Raw genomic sequence first — 16,482 nt, forward strand, 5'->3', positions numbered from 1 at the left:
ATCTTTAGTCTACAAGAGACTTGATTTTATGGCCAGCTTAGAAGTAGCTCTTGAATGTAGGGTAAAATATACCAGCTCTCTTCAAATGGAAACTTCAACCACATCTCTAACACAATTAGCTTGAAGAATACTGATGTGTAGGTAAGAACTTCGAGTTTTTGTTGTGGTATGTTCATGTTTTGACAGAGAATGGTGGTTTTGGAGGTAACTTATCAGGCTCCTAGGGAAACAGTGTAATAGACATTAATCTGCAGTACAGGTGGAGAATTCATCCCCTGGGCTACGGCTGGCTGTGACTTTCTTAGAGCAGACCACACGGATGAAAGTGACTTTTCACAGCCCCTCAAAAACTGTTGTGTTATTACACTTGCAACACTTTGAAGTTTATGACTGTGCTGAAGTCCTGAAGGGAAATGTATTTTCAAAATTTTTGATCAAGAGAGAAACACTAGAACATCAACAGGAAATAAAACATTTTTATTGAATATCTGTGTAATATGTATGTTATTTTAACGACAATTGGAAAACTCTACTGTGGGAAGTCACTACACAAAGTGAAACAAAATATAAACCACCTCATCAAAAATGAAGGTAAAATACGGCTAAAGTTGTCAGCTCGCGGGCCACGAGCGATATGGCAGGATAAAACACCCCAAACATTTCTACAAGATACAGAGAAAATCCACACAGAGAAACACTCAAGCAGGCAGTAAATATACACAAAGGCAACTAGGATCTTTCTACAGCATCAGATTCTAATACTTCACACAGCTTAGTCAGAAAGGTACATGTGGCTTCTTTGAGGATGAAAATGTCATCTTGGTCACATGGCAGGTTCAGTCTCTGAGAATCATTGTACCTCACAGACCAGTTCTATGATGACGTTCAGTCTGGCAGTGTAAGCAGGGAAAGCATTAAGAAAACCTTAACACAATGAGTCAGTCCTGGCAGTTTGAACCTGCAGCTATCCTGAATGAACAACTGAAAGTTGGAGACCATGAAGCTCTTATGCTGGAAAGCTGACTGTCTACTTCTTCTCTTTGGTGGGGTTTGGTCCTTAAGATTAAGATTTTAAAGTATTCCAGCTTGATGCTTTGCATGTATGCGCCTGTTTCTATCTGAAAATGTCTCACTTGTGTTTTTTCCATGTTTCATGTAAAAAAGAAAGAAAATGGGTCTTGCTACTCTCACTTTTGGAGGTGGGAAGAGATCCAGACTTTCATTCTCCTCCCACTTCTTTGCAGCTTCTTTTAACCACAATGTACTGAAAACATTGGTGTTTGGCCATCACTGTCCTGACCCCGCAGGCTGTCTCACTTCTCCCAGAAGCAGAGCCTCGAGGGAGGCTGTGGAATTTAGTTTTCAGTACACAGGTCTTTGATTACATTCATCTTTGTTCTTTGTTTTCAATAATTTATGTTAGATACAATTGGTAAGAACATTAATTCTCATGCCTCCCTCCAAAAGGTATAGCATTTCCTCATTTCTGGGGTAGTTTGCAATGCTGAAAATAACAAACTCTTCAAAGCATTATAAATATATTCACAGCTTGGAAAGATAAGCGAGGGGCCTCAAAGGATGGAACATGAGATGGAAGTGGTGCCCTAAATGACTTGATGAGATGGTACAAGCTGAGATGACACGTTGGCTAGCCATTAGTTGACTATCTACAGTAAAGCAGCAGAGGGTGAGGGAGGTTGGAGATGTAGAATATTGCACAGGGCTTGACAAAATGCTGCGTGGTCAACCCATTCAATATAGCATCCTTGTCCCCTGCATAGCTCTCCAGTTCTAAATTGGTCCGTAATAACTAGAACTGAATTGTGCTATGCATTCCTTCGGCAGTGCAGTAGAAGGGAATGGCAGTATTATTACAATTTCACTACGGAATAAATTGATTGCTATCCACTGAGAAAACTACATTTCTAAGCACACACGGCAGTCACAGTGATACACAGAGCAGTCTTTCAAGACTCTTATGGAATGACTAATAGCTTCATAATAGTGCCATTTACTACATAATAACATTGAAAACATTTAAAAACTCCTCCTGAAACGAGCATCTAGTATACAGAAGAGGTTGCTTCAGTTTTCTAGAACTTGTTCTTTGTTTTCACTTTTTTTTTTTTTTTAAAGGACAAATTAAAACTTAAGTATAAATAGTATATAAAAGGTCACTAGCTGTTCTCTTTTGGCTTACTTTGAAGTGCATTTAGAACTATGGCTAAATTTTGTCATCTTCTGATGGGATTACAATACTGTCTGTTTACCATGAAACTATTTTGTATAATAAACTCACACGGCTGTGTCTAAAAAATATTCTGCATTCCTTCTAATCTGAGTTAGTATAATAAAATATTTTGTTACAAAGTCTAATGTGCAAACTCATTATAATGTGAAATCATGGATGGAATTCACAGTATGCAAATTTTGTATAAAGGTGATAACGGAGAGCTACTCTTGTTTTCGGGGCAGCACTTTGCTGCTGCTGCGTCTCCCCCCTTCCCTCCCCCCCCTCCCTGCACAACCTCTGCAATGGTCCTACTTGGTATGTTAGATGAAATCGTTGCCTCCTGTGAAACTGCTTCCTCAACTTTCAATCTAAAGCCATTTCAGTCTGTTATGTGTTTGCTTTGGAATATATACAAAATATTAGATCCTGGCTTCTGGCTACGTCTCCTTGAGGTCAGCCATGGAGCTGCTCAGATCATGCTAAGTTGCCTGTGAAAGAAGTCTACCCAATTGGATTTGCCCCTCCAAGATTCCCTGTGGACGCGTAGTGTGTTATTAAGATGGTCCAGTTGAAAGCTCAGATTTAAGTTGTCCTTTAAGATGTCAGTGTAACACTACTAGTGCCTTACAAGTTGGAATTTTTTTTTTCTGGAATGCAGACGATACTATAGTTACCCTATAATATATTATCAGCTCTCCTATATCTCAGTCAATTTACATAATTTAAAATAGAACATCTTATTAAAAACATCTAGATATACACAGATTAGGAAACGCTTACAACATACAAATACACAAACTAGAAATAAATTCTCAGCATACTGGTGTATATGTACAACTGTGTGATACAATAAATAATTTCTGTCATGCTCTATCTACACATCATATTGCTTAAAAGAAGAGTAGATCTGGGGGGGCAGTGGTGAAATGAAGCGCCTTTAGAGGGCTCTCTACATTTAAATTTGTGCAAATTAAAATGGGAATTTAAAAGTACAACCGATCTGTGTCAGGAACACATGGCTGGAAATTAAAGGACCCATATTACTGAGGTATTTACAGATACTGGCTAAAGAGCACTATGTGGGCAAATGCAGAAAGGCTTCTTCTTCATCATTGTCTTCCTCTTACTTTAATTTAATTTAATTTGATTTACTTCTTGACTGCCAGCATGGCATCTACCTCCTCCTCGGGCTGTAAGGTGTGCCACTGTGCAATGGGCCGCCGAGGGTTGGCCAGCATGTCTGACCAATGCCGCAGCTCCGCTCCGGTGCTGTTGTAGCCCACAAAGACTTTCCCGATGGCATCGTTCTTGCCAATCTTGTCATAGTCCAAAACAGTCACAACAACTTGCACTTTCTACAATGAGATAGAGAAGGAGCAGTGAGCATGACAGTAAGGGGAAGGTGGGTAAGGATGCATCTTAGGACACACAATGACAGTGGAGACTCCATGCAGGGATGTGTGACAGCCAGAGCAGGTTCCTCCAGCAAGAAGCAAATTCAAACTTCTTGTGAGCTTTCCAAATGTAATTAGGTTCACAATCTCCCCATTAACTTGAAATTTACCTCTTTTCATCAAAGTTCTTCATTTGAGAATTGAAGATTATTTTTTTTTTCCCTTTCAGAGATCAACAACCTATGAATTATTCTTTTGTTGTTATTGAAGAATCAGACTGCTATAAGTCTGTAGGGCTGAAAGTGAGATCTCAAGTTGAGCTAAACCAAAATAAGTGCAATTTAACGTGTCATTATTGTTTTAGTGAATGAGTAAAAACTAGGTAAAATTCAGAAATGGATTTAGCCCAAGTTAACAGTTGCAATGTCATACTCTGTTCTGCTAATTGCTTTTCTGCTTTTAAACAACTTAGCCATCCACCCAGCATGCTAATCAGCTATTTTCAGATAAATTCAAAAGACAGCCCTTACAGTTGCTATACACATATATGCATGTGAACCCATCTGTCTGCGTGTGCGTGCATGCTCACACCTAAGTATGTATATACTGTGTATATTAATGAATGTATATTGGAGTCAAGAAACCCCTGTGCATGCTCAGGGGAGCTGGCAAGAAGGATAAACCCCACTGTCTCGGGGCTCTGACACATCAGCTTTGCCTGTGACGGAGCCAGACTTGGAGTGCCACTTCTGCTGTAGGAACGGTGACCTCTGGCAAGCAGGGTGAAACTATTCCCACAAATTCTGCTCCAGCCCATCTGTTACAGTGTGTAGACAATTTTCCAGTCACTTAGACAGGGGCACACTTGGAGGTGATGTTCAAGCCAGGCATTTGCGTATGCATTTGCGTGCACATGCCCACATTCCTCTCCATCAGGTCATTAATATTTGTCAAAAGGGCATAAACAGCTACTCCTTTGGTGGAGTGGTGTTTTTCTCCAACAGCACCTGAGACATTAACAGCCCTGGGCTGATACTACTAAACTGTAAATGCTGCTCCTTTGGGAGCTTTATGTTTAAAGATGAACATGCAGTTCTTTTCCTGATTCCTTTCTACCCCATGGTAAATACACACAGCTCCTTTTTCCACTGTGAGTTTCCTGAATTGGAAGAAGGAATGCCCTGAAATACATTTCTTCCAGAAAAACCTATTATTCTCAAGAATCAGGTCTTTAAATTTAAGGCTTTAAATATATCCACAATCTGGATTTCTTGCTAGAATGATTAATTTCTGTGCTTGTAATAGGATCATATTTTAAAAGTAACTGACTCTTTTAAGCATATCTGCAAGACCAGGCTCATGAGGACTATTTTACAGGGCCCATTCTCTGACAAGATTGCACAATTCACCAAGCCAGAGAAAGGGATGATTCCAACAGGCACTAAAGTATTTATATAGTTGCTGATGACAAAAGTGTACAACCAACTCAAGACTCTCTCTCTCCCCAGAGCACTCATGATAAAAGGCAATATCCTGAAGCAAGTATTTCTAGATGCCAAAATTATGTTTCAGTGTTGCTGTTTGCAATATACTTGCTTTTAATATTGATGGTACCTCCCCAAATGAACATTTATGTTTTAGATGCATGGTACAATCACAGATACAAAAAGCAAACATTTGACTATTATTTTACAGGACCAAAAAAAGTTGCCTGCTGTACCTAGAAGCTTGGAGGCCAGTTACTATAGGATGGGGGTTTTTTTTGGTGTTTATCATCAGACAACAGTGAGCATGGTAAACAAAAGACCCTTTTCCTTGCTCTATGCAGGTGTAAGAACAGCTAGCTCAGGTGATTAAGATGATTTTCAGCCCATGGTCTTTGACTTAAACCTATCCCTTTACCTTTGTACCATATATATAAAGGAACAGCTGCACTACAAAACCTAACAGGTGCCAGTAGAAAGCACCACCTCTGCTAATAAACACTTGGATTAGCAGTTTCCTTGGCATGATTAAACATTCAGACTGAAAGGGACTGGAGATGTTGCTACCTATGGAGGGGGTCTGTCTTGAAAGTGGGAAAGCAAGTTCTTGATCTGCCTGTACCAACAGGATCTGACTTCCCAAGTGGTGTTCTCCCATTACTTTTCCAGACATCAGTTTCTTTCCCTTCAGGGTTGGAATCCATATTCACTATTAAGTTGTTGAAAATGTTAATGTTTGGCCCATTTTAAATTGCATAGATGTACTCCTATTGTACTGCTTTCCTTTCATGATCTCCCTTGTGTTTGCTCTCCAACTATCATGAAGCTTGTATAACCATAATTTTTTATTTGACTGTGAAAGTTTGCTTTATGACCTTTACATGAATTACCCCAAAGTCTTACCATATTAAGTCTAAATAACATTTAAAATGTGTTTTGCTAATGATGAAATTACTAGCGTAACCATAATGAAATAACTTCTAAATATACTATTTTATAACTAGCTCCAAAATACATTGGCATATGACCAAAGTCCATAATCACAGATTTTAAATTGAGGCTTGCTGAATTAAATAGCTATGAAGTCATTCTAATAAATTTATTTAAAAGTGCATAATATTAAACTGCTAAACAGCAATACTTTTTAGAGGGCCTGTATCTACCTTACAATACAGATTTTGGATTAAAAGGCAAAATGGTCAAGCAAGAATGCACTTAACGATGCCAAACCTCGGATCTGATAACTTGGAGGTGCCCATTCCAGTTCCTCAGTCCTGTTCCTCCTTGGAAATGAAGACATTTGTTGCCTAAATTGGCAGAAAGGCTCGATTTGATTGATTTTTTTTTTTTTTTTCTTGCCGGTGAGTCTTTGATGCTTTTTATGAGATATTTTTTTTCCCAAGCACACTGACTAGCTTTCATTAAAATCAATGGGAATTAGACCACACTGGATTTCCCACGATTGGATTCCTTGAGTCCACACACACCCACTGTGGGACACGAAGAAATTTCTAAATGGGCTAGTTGTGCAACCAAGTCACCATTCCTGTTGCCTCACCTTGCCTAGTTTTATTAGCTTTGTTGGTACCAAGTCAATAAAAACCAAGAACACAGCTTCAGTTGGAATGTAGGCCTTGACTCCTGTGTTTCTCTCCAGAACAGTTGCTATCAATATCCAAGACACAGAGTCTCAAACCCCATACCATGCTGTCAACTAACCAAGAGATGTCTGTGTCTCCCCATTACTTGGGAGTTTTCCCTTGCAGTGTCTTCTGGCCCTAAATTTGACCCAACCTATTCAAGCCATCACAGTAGCAAGGCACCTAACTTCTACCTAGACCTTTCTTACAATCCACAAAATACTGTATTCCCAGACTGTTTTAATTATGGTCATTCAAACTGGGAGACCCCTGGAAGTACACTTTCCACACTCAGCTCCAGTCTTGCTTAACATCTCCACAGTCACAGAGCTCCTCAGGGTGGGTGGGAAGCCAACATGCCGTTCTTTTATCTTTTGAGGATATTTAACCAATACATCTTGCCCCATCAATGAATGCTCTAACAAGTTAGCAAAAGAACAAAATGGTTTAATGCTAATGGTAAAGGCTAACGGAAACGGAGACCTGTACCAAGTGATCTGTATGTGGTTTACATTACATAGAAGAGACCAGAGACCAAAGCCTCTCCCTTTCCAAGCAAACTACCCAACTATGAGATGATCTTATGCTCTGTGCGCAATCAGATACTTGTTATTCATGCAGAAATGATGCTGCACTCCCAGCACAAGCCATCAGCAGAGTACTTGCAACAGATATTGAAGAAACGGGTTCAAATTCACTTAGGGCAGGGAGTGAATTGGATGTGGGTTTCCCACATACCTCCTGAGATGGTTAAGAAGACTTTCCTTCTCTCTTGTGAGAAAAGGTTAGTTAATATCAGAAGACATTAAATCTCATTCTCATGAGTGAGAGATGATTTGTCTCCCAGTAGCCCCAAGGTAGGTAACTGAGCCTCTGAAAAAAATGACTTGATGCCTTGTCCTGGTATTTTCCACTGCTAAGGTAGGTGACTTCTTGTTCACTGTGCTGACTCCTGAGGCCTCTACTTTTAGGCACTGAACTCTCCAGGAATAGCACTGGGACAACTGCTGGAGCTCCTCTGAGGTGCCAAGAAAACAGGCAGTGCAATATTGACCCTTGAGAGTCTCAAATGTCTTCTAAAGAATATAGGAATCACCACAATTATTTTCATGATGTGGTGAACAACTGAAAAAAAATAGATGACTGAATTATATGCTTTACTTCAGAAGGATCCTGCAGCACTTTCAACAAAAAGGACTAATTAAGAAACACAAATGTGACTGATGATGTCAATCTATTATTTCAAAGAATTTGGGGAAAATTCCTATATATACTTTTTTTCCCCCCCTATACTATTTTTTTTTTCCTGGTACATTTCTTTGCTATCTCCCTGTGCATTCTTTTTTTTCCAGAATCCGTTTTTGCTAACAGAAAATGTCAGTTATCCATTTCTCACTGATGAATTAAAGTTTCATAAGTACTGTGGGTTTCATCATTTCCCTCTTGAAGCAGTCACACTCATCTAATGTAGCACAGGGCTGGCACCTAGGTGCTAATGAAGGCATGCACAGGTGATAATTAACAAGATTCCTGTTAAATATTTATAAGGGCTGAGAAATGGAATGCAGAGGGAAGACAAAACACTGTTTGACATTACCTGAATTTGCTCAAATGGTACTTCAAAGCTGAAAGACTCGTTGTAGTAGGGATTCAGAGTGTTCTTTTTAATTGTAGTCTTTTTCTTCTTCAGCCTCTTACCATTTTGCATCAGATGGATCTTCACATAGGGATCTAAGTAATCAAGAGAAGAAGTAGAGCTAAGAAGGGTAGTTCAGTGTGTTGTCTACAGATTTGAATTCCATGCATTTAAAAGTTGATTAAAAAAACACAACAGCCTTTAGCAACAAACACCTTATATTTAAAGTCCTAATTGCCACTGTAGAAAAACTCCTGTACAATTGTGAAGTGTTCCTGATGAAAAAAGGTACAAAACATTTATTGCACTATCTCCTTAACATTGCAAAGGAAGGGTAAATTCCCACTTAATTTTTTTCCATAGCTCATTAACCATCCTGAAAATGTTTTTACTCTAACATTATTTATTTACCGTAAACATTTCTTAGCAATGGGACTGTGGGGTGGTTTTCCCAAGAGCCGTGAGTGCTGCTGAATGCATGCATGACAAGCATGGGGCTCAGGTGGCAGGTGCTCTGCAACTGCCCAGCAACTCTTCATGTGGCTCCCTGGGGTGCTGCACCATGGTTTCCCCATCCCCTGACCACCCTGGCAGGCTGTGACTGACACAGCACAGCGTCCTTTGGTCTGGCACATGGACAGATTGCATGGCAAGAAGAGACTGCTCCTTAAATACTCATCCTCTACCCTACTGCTACATGCAGCCAGAGTAAGGTACAGGCCATGGTATCAGTATAAATGATGAGCTGTTTTTGCTACTCTCTATGGAATTCCCACTGTTATTTTATACAACTTCTGGTGGCCAAGTGACAACTGACTTGGTATCTATTCAAGTATTTCTCATAGAAGCAAAACTCTCATGGACGTTACTGCCAAGAAGTGACATCTCAGTGGCTTTACTTTCAATCGAAATTTTACCCTCTTAAAAGAATATTGCTATCAGCCTTTATTCTGTTACAAGGGCCATGTCCCCATTTAGAAAAGCAGTTCTTCTTCCATGGTGGTGTTAATTAGCAGTACGTTCACCAAGTTCAGGTATTTTTCTGTTTTGGCCTACCATGAAGCACCATTTGAAGCATCTCAAGGGCATCTTTTTCAACAACCTCTGTGGTACTGTCACCTAAATTTGAGTAGGTATCTCCCTTGGTTTTAGGCAGCTGAACCATGATACAGGTCAAGGCAAGCCTTCCCTCTAGCAAGCTCATAGGAGCTACATAAAGTGCCAGTGAGCCACAAGTCATCTGTGACATAAATTAGAAAAGCCTGAATGCAAACTGTCAAATGGAAGGGCTTATCCTTTCCTTACTGGGAAGGGGATGGGGCTACAGAAGAAGAACAATGAATGAACACTGAAATTAAATGTTATCAGTATGAGCAAAGCATGCTTTATGACTCTGCAATGAAATTAATGCTTGGATTATCTGAGACAAGTAATTTCACTCTGCTATTGTCAAAATATGCCTTATCGTGGAAGACCTAGGACTGTGGGACCATTAAGTTACCAGAGTGACTTGATCACAGTCTATAGCTCTGAAGGAAGCATAATTTTGGTAGCAGACCCTTCAAGCCAGCAGACAAGCATATAACAAGATCCAATGGCTGTGAGATGGAACGAGACAAATTATAACATAGAAATAGGAAGTCCTTTAGCTGTAAGACTACTGAAACAGCTGGAGCAGCTCCTTGGTGTTTGTGGTGAACTCTCTGTTACAGATATTAAGATTCTTCCTCCCCTCAAAAGACTCAAGCTCAAATAGAAATTAAATCTGGGTATGTTTACGCTCAAGGCTAGGCAGGGGATTGCAAAGTTTCCTTTTGGCTGCACAATCTATGAATTAAGGAGCATCCTGTGAAGAGCAGAAATGCTAGCAAAAAGCCAACAGAGCTCTATTTATTTCTAGATTTTCTACCTTGATGCTGGTATTAGAACAAAATTTGACCCTCGTGGCCATGGAACAAGACTCAGAAGTAGGTTTCTATGGTTTCTTGTTCATGTCCTGATCAGCTTCTTATCCTGATCAGTCTGTCTGGGGATTTGAGCTAGGCTCAGTCAAATGCAAGGTGTTTAGTAGGAGAGATCCCAATGGTACCAGATTGCCTTGGTAGTGCAGAACTGTCAGTTGCAGCAGCTTCAAGTGGAGCACAGCAGAGGACATATCATATGATAAAATATCCTAATTCTTTTACATCCAAGGGTGTTATGCCAAACCAATTACAAATTGAATACTGCCAGGAAACCATTTTCCTTATTTTCTAGTTTCAGAGGAAGGCACGAAATAACCTTACTCATCACAAAACCACTGCAAGTAAGAACAGGGTGTCCAGCTCAAGGAAGTGGATGGGCCATTAGAGATTTTAACTGAGTTTCTCTTCATTAGATTGTACATCCATTTCCTATTTCTTGAAGTATCCTGGTCTTACCTAGTTCTCTCCTCTCTTCATTCTTCTATGTCTCGTACATGTATGTACATATCTCCCCCTCTCTTCATCTCTTCTGTTTCTCCATCACTGCATTATCTTCATTTACACTCTCCCGTACACCATGAGATTATCTCCCTCAACTCTCTGGTAATCTATTTGCTTGCAATCTACACAGACAACCTGATACCTAAGCACAGACTTTTTTGAGACTTCATGAATAAATCTCTGAAAAAGACAGATACTGTTCTACCATAAAAAAAGCTGAACTGCTTGGAGTCAATTACTAGAAAAAGGGAGGATAATCAAAAGAAAGCAGAACCTCTGGGAAGTGCCAGTCTCCAGTGATTTTTCTGAGATAAGGTTTAGTGCTAATGGCAACATCTCTCTACTTGCAACATACTCACAGTGCTGGCACCATTACTCATGCTGAGTAATACTTTAATATGTAAATAGTCTCAGTGAATAAGTGAGACTAGTAAGGATGACAAAACTTATATTAGAGCCTAGCAATGATAAATTGTCTGCTAAGTGAATAGCTTGGGCATAAAGGGCAGAACTGTTTTGACCAAGTAGAAATGTCTATGTCTGATGCCATTGAAAACAAGCATTTATCTTTATGTACTCTGGATAGTTATCTCATTCCAAAGTAAATATCTGCCTTTGGTCAAATAAATTGCAACCCAAAATATTTATTTCTCTCCACTGATACAAGACAGCCTATTTGCTTTCATGTAAACAGTTAGCTAGAAGAAATTTCAAGTTAGAAGAGGTGAATATCACTCTGTTTTTCCCTCCAGTTTTATTCAACAAAACAGGGATTTAGGTCCACACTACATCCACAGGTACGGGTGGGGGACCTTGCCCGTCTACGTAGAAGAAGGGATGTTGCATCTAGGGCACTACAGACGTCCCTTTGCCAAAGGGGAGAGAATGGCTGTTGTCCCTTGCTTCATAGTTCACGTTAAGCAATGTGTGAGATTAAATAAAATTCTGCTATTTATTCCCTCAGTAACGGTCAAACCATGAATGTTAAAAAAGATGTAAAATTCATATCTAATTGTGCATTGTAGATTTTACAACGTCTCAAGGGAGGCTAGCTGAACAGCTTTAAAAGCACTGGGGGACTAGCTGACACATTTTGTTTTCCTTAAGTTTACAGTCAGATGTCAGTATACTATTTAAAGGATAACTGAAATGGTATGTAACAACAGGCAAAGACTTCTGGAGTCATTTGGACTTTGAGGCATATAAATACAATTAGAACCCTCTTAAAATAATGACTGAGTTCATAATCATCATGTTGTAGACAAGATGTACTTCATTATTAGAGGTTTTAAAAAAGCAAATTTACAGCTGAAAGAAAATACTTCAACTCAAAGGAAGAAAATAATGGCTAATGATAGTAGTGGAGAAAAACGTGGAACATGGGAATGTTGGCTTTTAAGATGAAAAATTTGCTACAGGGATCTGTAGAAAATGAAAAATCATTCTCCACCTAGGTAGGAGAGAATTCAGCACACAAATTTCCAACTGTATGGATCTTCAGCAGAAAAGTGTCAACACAGTACTCAGCCTGGGATGGTTTTATAAGAATGGTTTAATCTGAATGCAAACATAAGGATGGTGCCGATATTTGATAAATATTTGTAAGGCTTCTGTAATCTAATGAAAATATGAAAAGCAAGTGCCCAGAAGATTGACAAATTTTAAAAATGCCGCAGGGATACCACTGGACTTGATTGGGAGTGCAATTACAGTCCCAAGCCTGCATTCAGGGGGAGCCTAACAGTTTAAACAAAAAAATCCCCCACAGCTCTGTGTGGTGGGATCAGAGAAAACCCTCTACAAGCCTTGAGTAAGCCTAACATGATGAACAGGAAAACAACTGAGCCAGAACAAACTACTCAGAGACACAGTTGAATAAAGTTTTGTATGACAAAACACTGCAATAAGATGATGTTCTCAACTCAAATGTAGAAACCTAGAAGAAATATGATGTCAGAATTGCTTCCAGCTGTATTTTTGTCTTCAAAATATTCAGGATAACAGGGTGCTAATTAGCTCATGCTTTTTCCCATCAGAAGAAAATTTATGCCAAACCTGTGCCAAAGCACACATCACTGACTTTTAGAGCAAAGTGTCAGCAGGCAGCAAATTTCCATACTAGGAAGCAGAACAAATTCCTGAAGAGTGCAACAACTGTTCCAACAACTGAAGAAAATTAGGTTTGGAAATGCAGACTTAAAAGTGGCTCTGAAAACATGGTTAGGACAGAGGTGACTTGCTGGGTGGATCATTTAGTTCCATGCTAAAGATTCATGCTAGAGATTATAGAATCACTCTCATCCTGCAACACCACAATGGGGAGGAAAGCTGAGGAAAGGCCAAGTCAGAATCTTGGATGGGAGCAGAAGCAGTGCTAGATTCAATGTTGCACCTTTAACCTCTTTGTATTTTGTCAAACCACCCTTCAGACAAAGTTTTTTTGGCTTTCAGGAGTGGCATCAGGAAGAACAGCAATTTTATAGAGAAAACAACTTTATTTTCTCCAGAGACTGTGCCAGAGATGAAGCATCAGCAGTACCTGCATGCTTGCTTCTGCCTTCCAAGAGTGACAGCAGCAGCTGCCACAGCTGCACTGTGGAAAGCAGCAAGGCTCTGAGAGCAGAGTAAAACAGGATGAACTTTCCTGGGAGTTCCCACAGATTTGCTGATTTTTTCCAAGGATCATGGGACATGCTCCCTCCATGGGCATATAAACCCTTCTCTACCGAAGAGAGGGATGATTCACATGATGCCTGTGGCATCCAGGCCATGGATAATTTGCCCTAACTTTTTTTCTTCTGAGTATTCATGTATGAATGAGAGGGGATAATTAAAGTCTCTGAAATAATGAGTTGAGAGTGATACTGTGCCTGGATTGTCTCAACTAGTATTTTTCAGATGAATGGAAAGCTTCAAATGGGAAGGAAAGCCAGAGGGGGAAAATGTATTATCTGGGGAAGAAACAATATAAGGTACAATTACTAAGGAGTACAAGTGCTATGGCACATTCTAGATTGCATAAAAGTTACCGTTTATATTCATTGACACAAGCTGCTGGGCCTTCCACCTTCCTCCACAAATGAGCAAATTAAAGTTGGAACACTATTTTTAAGGAGCATCTGATGTCTCAAGGGAAATATTGGAAAACATTCTCAGTAGAAACAATTATCTTGGCATAAAATACAGGGTTTGTGGTTTTTTTCTTCTCACATTTCATTGAAAATAGGATTGTTGATTTTATTTTTTTTAAGCTTGTTTGCTAAATAATGTCCAGTCCTCAGCTAATGTTCATATTTAGGTACTTGGAACCTCATCATAGTTTCCATAACCCCACTGGACTGTAGATTACTTGATGTTATGGGCCAAATCTTTAGCTGTAGCCTGTATTTGATCAATACACAAGGGAAAGTTGGGTAGCAGAAGTATTTGCTGTAGATTCCTGCGCAGTATCTACACCAGTCCTGACTCCAGCAAAATACTTTTAAAAATCCCTTTAATAAACAGGCTAAGGATTGAGTGATGTGCCTGAGAGATTCTCTCTACACCACACAGTAGATGACTGGCCATGAATACAGTTAAGACTTTGCAAGCAGCCCAGATGGGCTGCCAGAGTGCCACTAGTAGCTGCAAACAGTTTAGTTCAAAAAAGTTGCTTTATACTTGCTAGTATCTATCTATGCCCCATGGGTGGACTGCTCCACATGCAGTGCATGCACACATACACACTATGCTGCCCATCAGGCCCTTTCTTGCTCACATTGTATGTCATGGTGTGACAAGCTAGATGACTTTGTACTACATATTTTCATCAGCATCTTTAATAGAAAATGCTGTAAGACAGGATAATTGAGAAATGAAAACATTTGTAACTTCACATTCAACAACATTAGACAGAGTCTCATAGGAATAACGGAGTCAAATAATCTGTTTATAGTGGGGAAGAAAGGGCTGGTATTAATAAGAACTAATGCTAGCCAGTCTATTAAACAAAAGAGAAAAAAAGAGAGTATAGCAAAGCAGTTTCAAACTAACAACTCTTCACTGTCGTAGACCTAGTTGAACATCAAATTGCTGTTGAAATGCTGAATTTGGAGAATGAAGGAGCCTTGGGAAGAAGGTGGTGCTGTAAACCCATCAGCAAGCCAATGATTCCTTCACCCGAGAATCCCAAACTGAGGTTGCTAAACATGTAGAGCTGACAGTGGAAAAAGAAATGTTCACAGCAGCCTAAGGGCTATTCAGCCAGCATTCAAGCCTGTGATTCCACCCACAGTGCTTCCAACTGGAACATAGCAACAAATGTTACAGTGCCAGATATGGAAAGTAACAGAAAATGAAACAAAAAAAACCAAACCCACAAAGAAGACAAACTCTTATTTAAAACCAGCACAAATTAGTGCTTATGAGCTTATGAATAAGTTTACTGCCAGAGCAAGGATAGCTGATCAGTCTTGCATCCAAGCAGTTTATTTCAGCATAGTTATACAAAGGCAAACCAAACAGTTTTATAAAACACAGCAAATGTGGGTTGAACCAGTAGGAACAAGCACCTTGAATTTTGGCTGTGGAAACCACAGAATACTCTTGTGGAAAAGCAAAGCAACTCAATCAAGCACTTTGTAAATGTGATTACATGGAAATTACAAGCACCAAAGCAGTAAACCTTGCTCCCTGTATTTGCACCAAAAGGGGAGGAACTGACTGGTTATGAAGCTTGAATGTAGTTAGGAGGGAGAAAGACAGCATGCCATTTGAAAACTTTAACATGGTGGAGAAGGCACCTGCAATCCTAGATAACAAATAAAGAAATAAAAATGCGTATTGTAATATGTCATGTTTGTATACAAACAGGAAGAATACAATAGCAACTGAGGGAGGCATTAACATCAAATGGTGGGCGGAAAGGTATTAACTGGGGCTGCTGATACAGGCAGACTCTCCACTACAGGAATTCAGACAGAAGCTAAAGCGAACTGGCAGTACTTCAGGCAGCAAATTCCAGCAGACTGCTGAGTCTGAATTTATGTAATGTCTTTTGATGATATATAGAAAAAAATAATTAATTTTATATTTCTTAAATTGGTGGTACTGAAAATACCAGAATACATAGAGGCTTAGAGAGATTCAAAATACTGTCCTCAAGTGACTTAGGGAGGAGGGAGGGGGGAATACATATTGACTGAGGAATAATGACAGGAAGAAGAGTGAAGAGAGAAGCAGAAGCACACAATATAGAAAACCAGCAACAACACAAGGTTAAAGAGCAGACTGTGTGGAATGTTTTAGCAGAAAATAACAGAAGCTGGGTACATAAAGATGCATCACACTGGACTGTTACTGGGTACTCAGAAGTTCTCAGATCTGAGCTTACTACCTAACAAGGTCATGCAGAGAGGGGTACCCATATCTGGCGAGTGGGGCAGAACTACCCTACATAATCTAAGGCACGTGCTGCTGAGTAGAGGCCACAATTAAAAAATCAGGCTGAAAAGCGAACACATGAGGAGCAGCAGGTGGCAAAGGCTGGGGTTTGGAAGGCCAGATGCCTGGGTGGAGAGCTGCCTCAACACACCTAGCAAAAGTGTGATGGAGAGGAATTACACTTCACTTTTTCAATTATCAATTGTTTC

The 16,482-nt window shown here is 39.7% G+C and overlaps 1 protein-coding gene across 5 annotated transcripts in view; it reads right to left on the reverse strand.

Moving 5' to 3' along the window:
- Positions 1–456: 456 nt before the first annotated feature.
- Positions 457–16,482, reverse strand: part of SYT1 (synaptotagmin 1) — a 353,931-nt gene continuing 337,905 nt past the window's right edge. For all 5 annotated transcript variants that reach the window (XM_051637978.1, XM_051637987.1, XM_051637960.1 and 2 more), the window contains 2 exons: positions 8,349–8,482; positions 457–3,588 (listed from right to left, as the gene is read on the reverse strand). In XM_051637978.1, coding sequence (XP_051493938.1) covers positions 3,382–3,588; positions 8,349–8,482 — 341 coding nt within the window. In that variant the 3' untranslated portion in view covers positions 457–3,381. The remainder of the gene's footprint in view (positions 3,589–8,348; positions 8,483–16,482) is intronic.

The sequence above is a fragment of the Apus apus genome, chromosome 1 (assembly GCF_020740795.1).
Source record: "Apus apus isolate bApuApu2 chromosome 1, bApuApu2.pri.cur, whole genome shotgun sequence".
In the NCBI taxonomy this organism is placed as follows: domain Eukaryota; kingdom Metazoa; phylum Chordata; class Aves; order Apodiformes; family Apodidae; genus Apus; species Apus apus.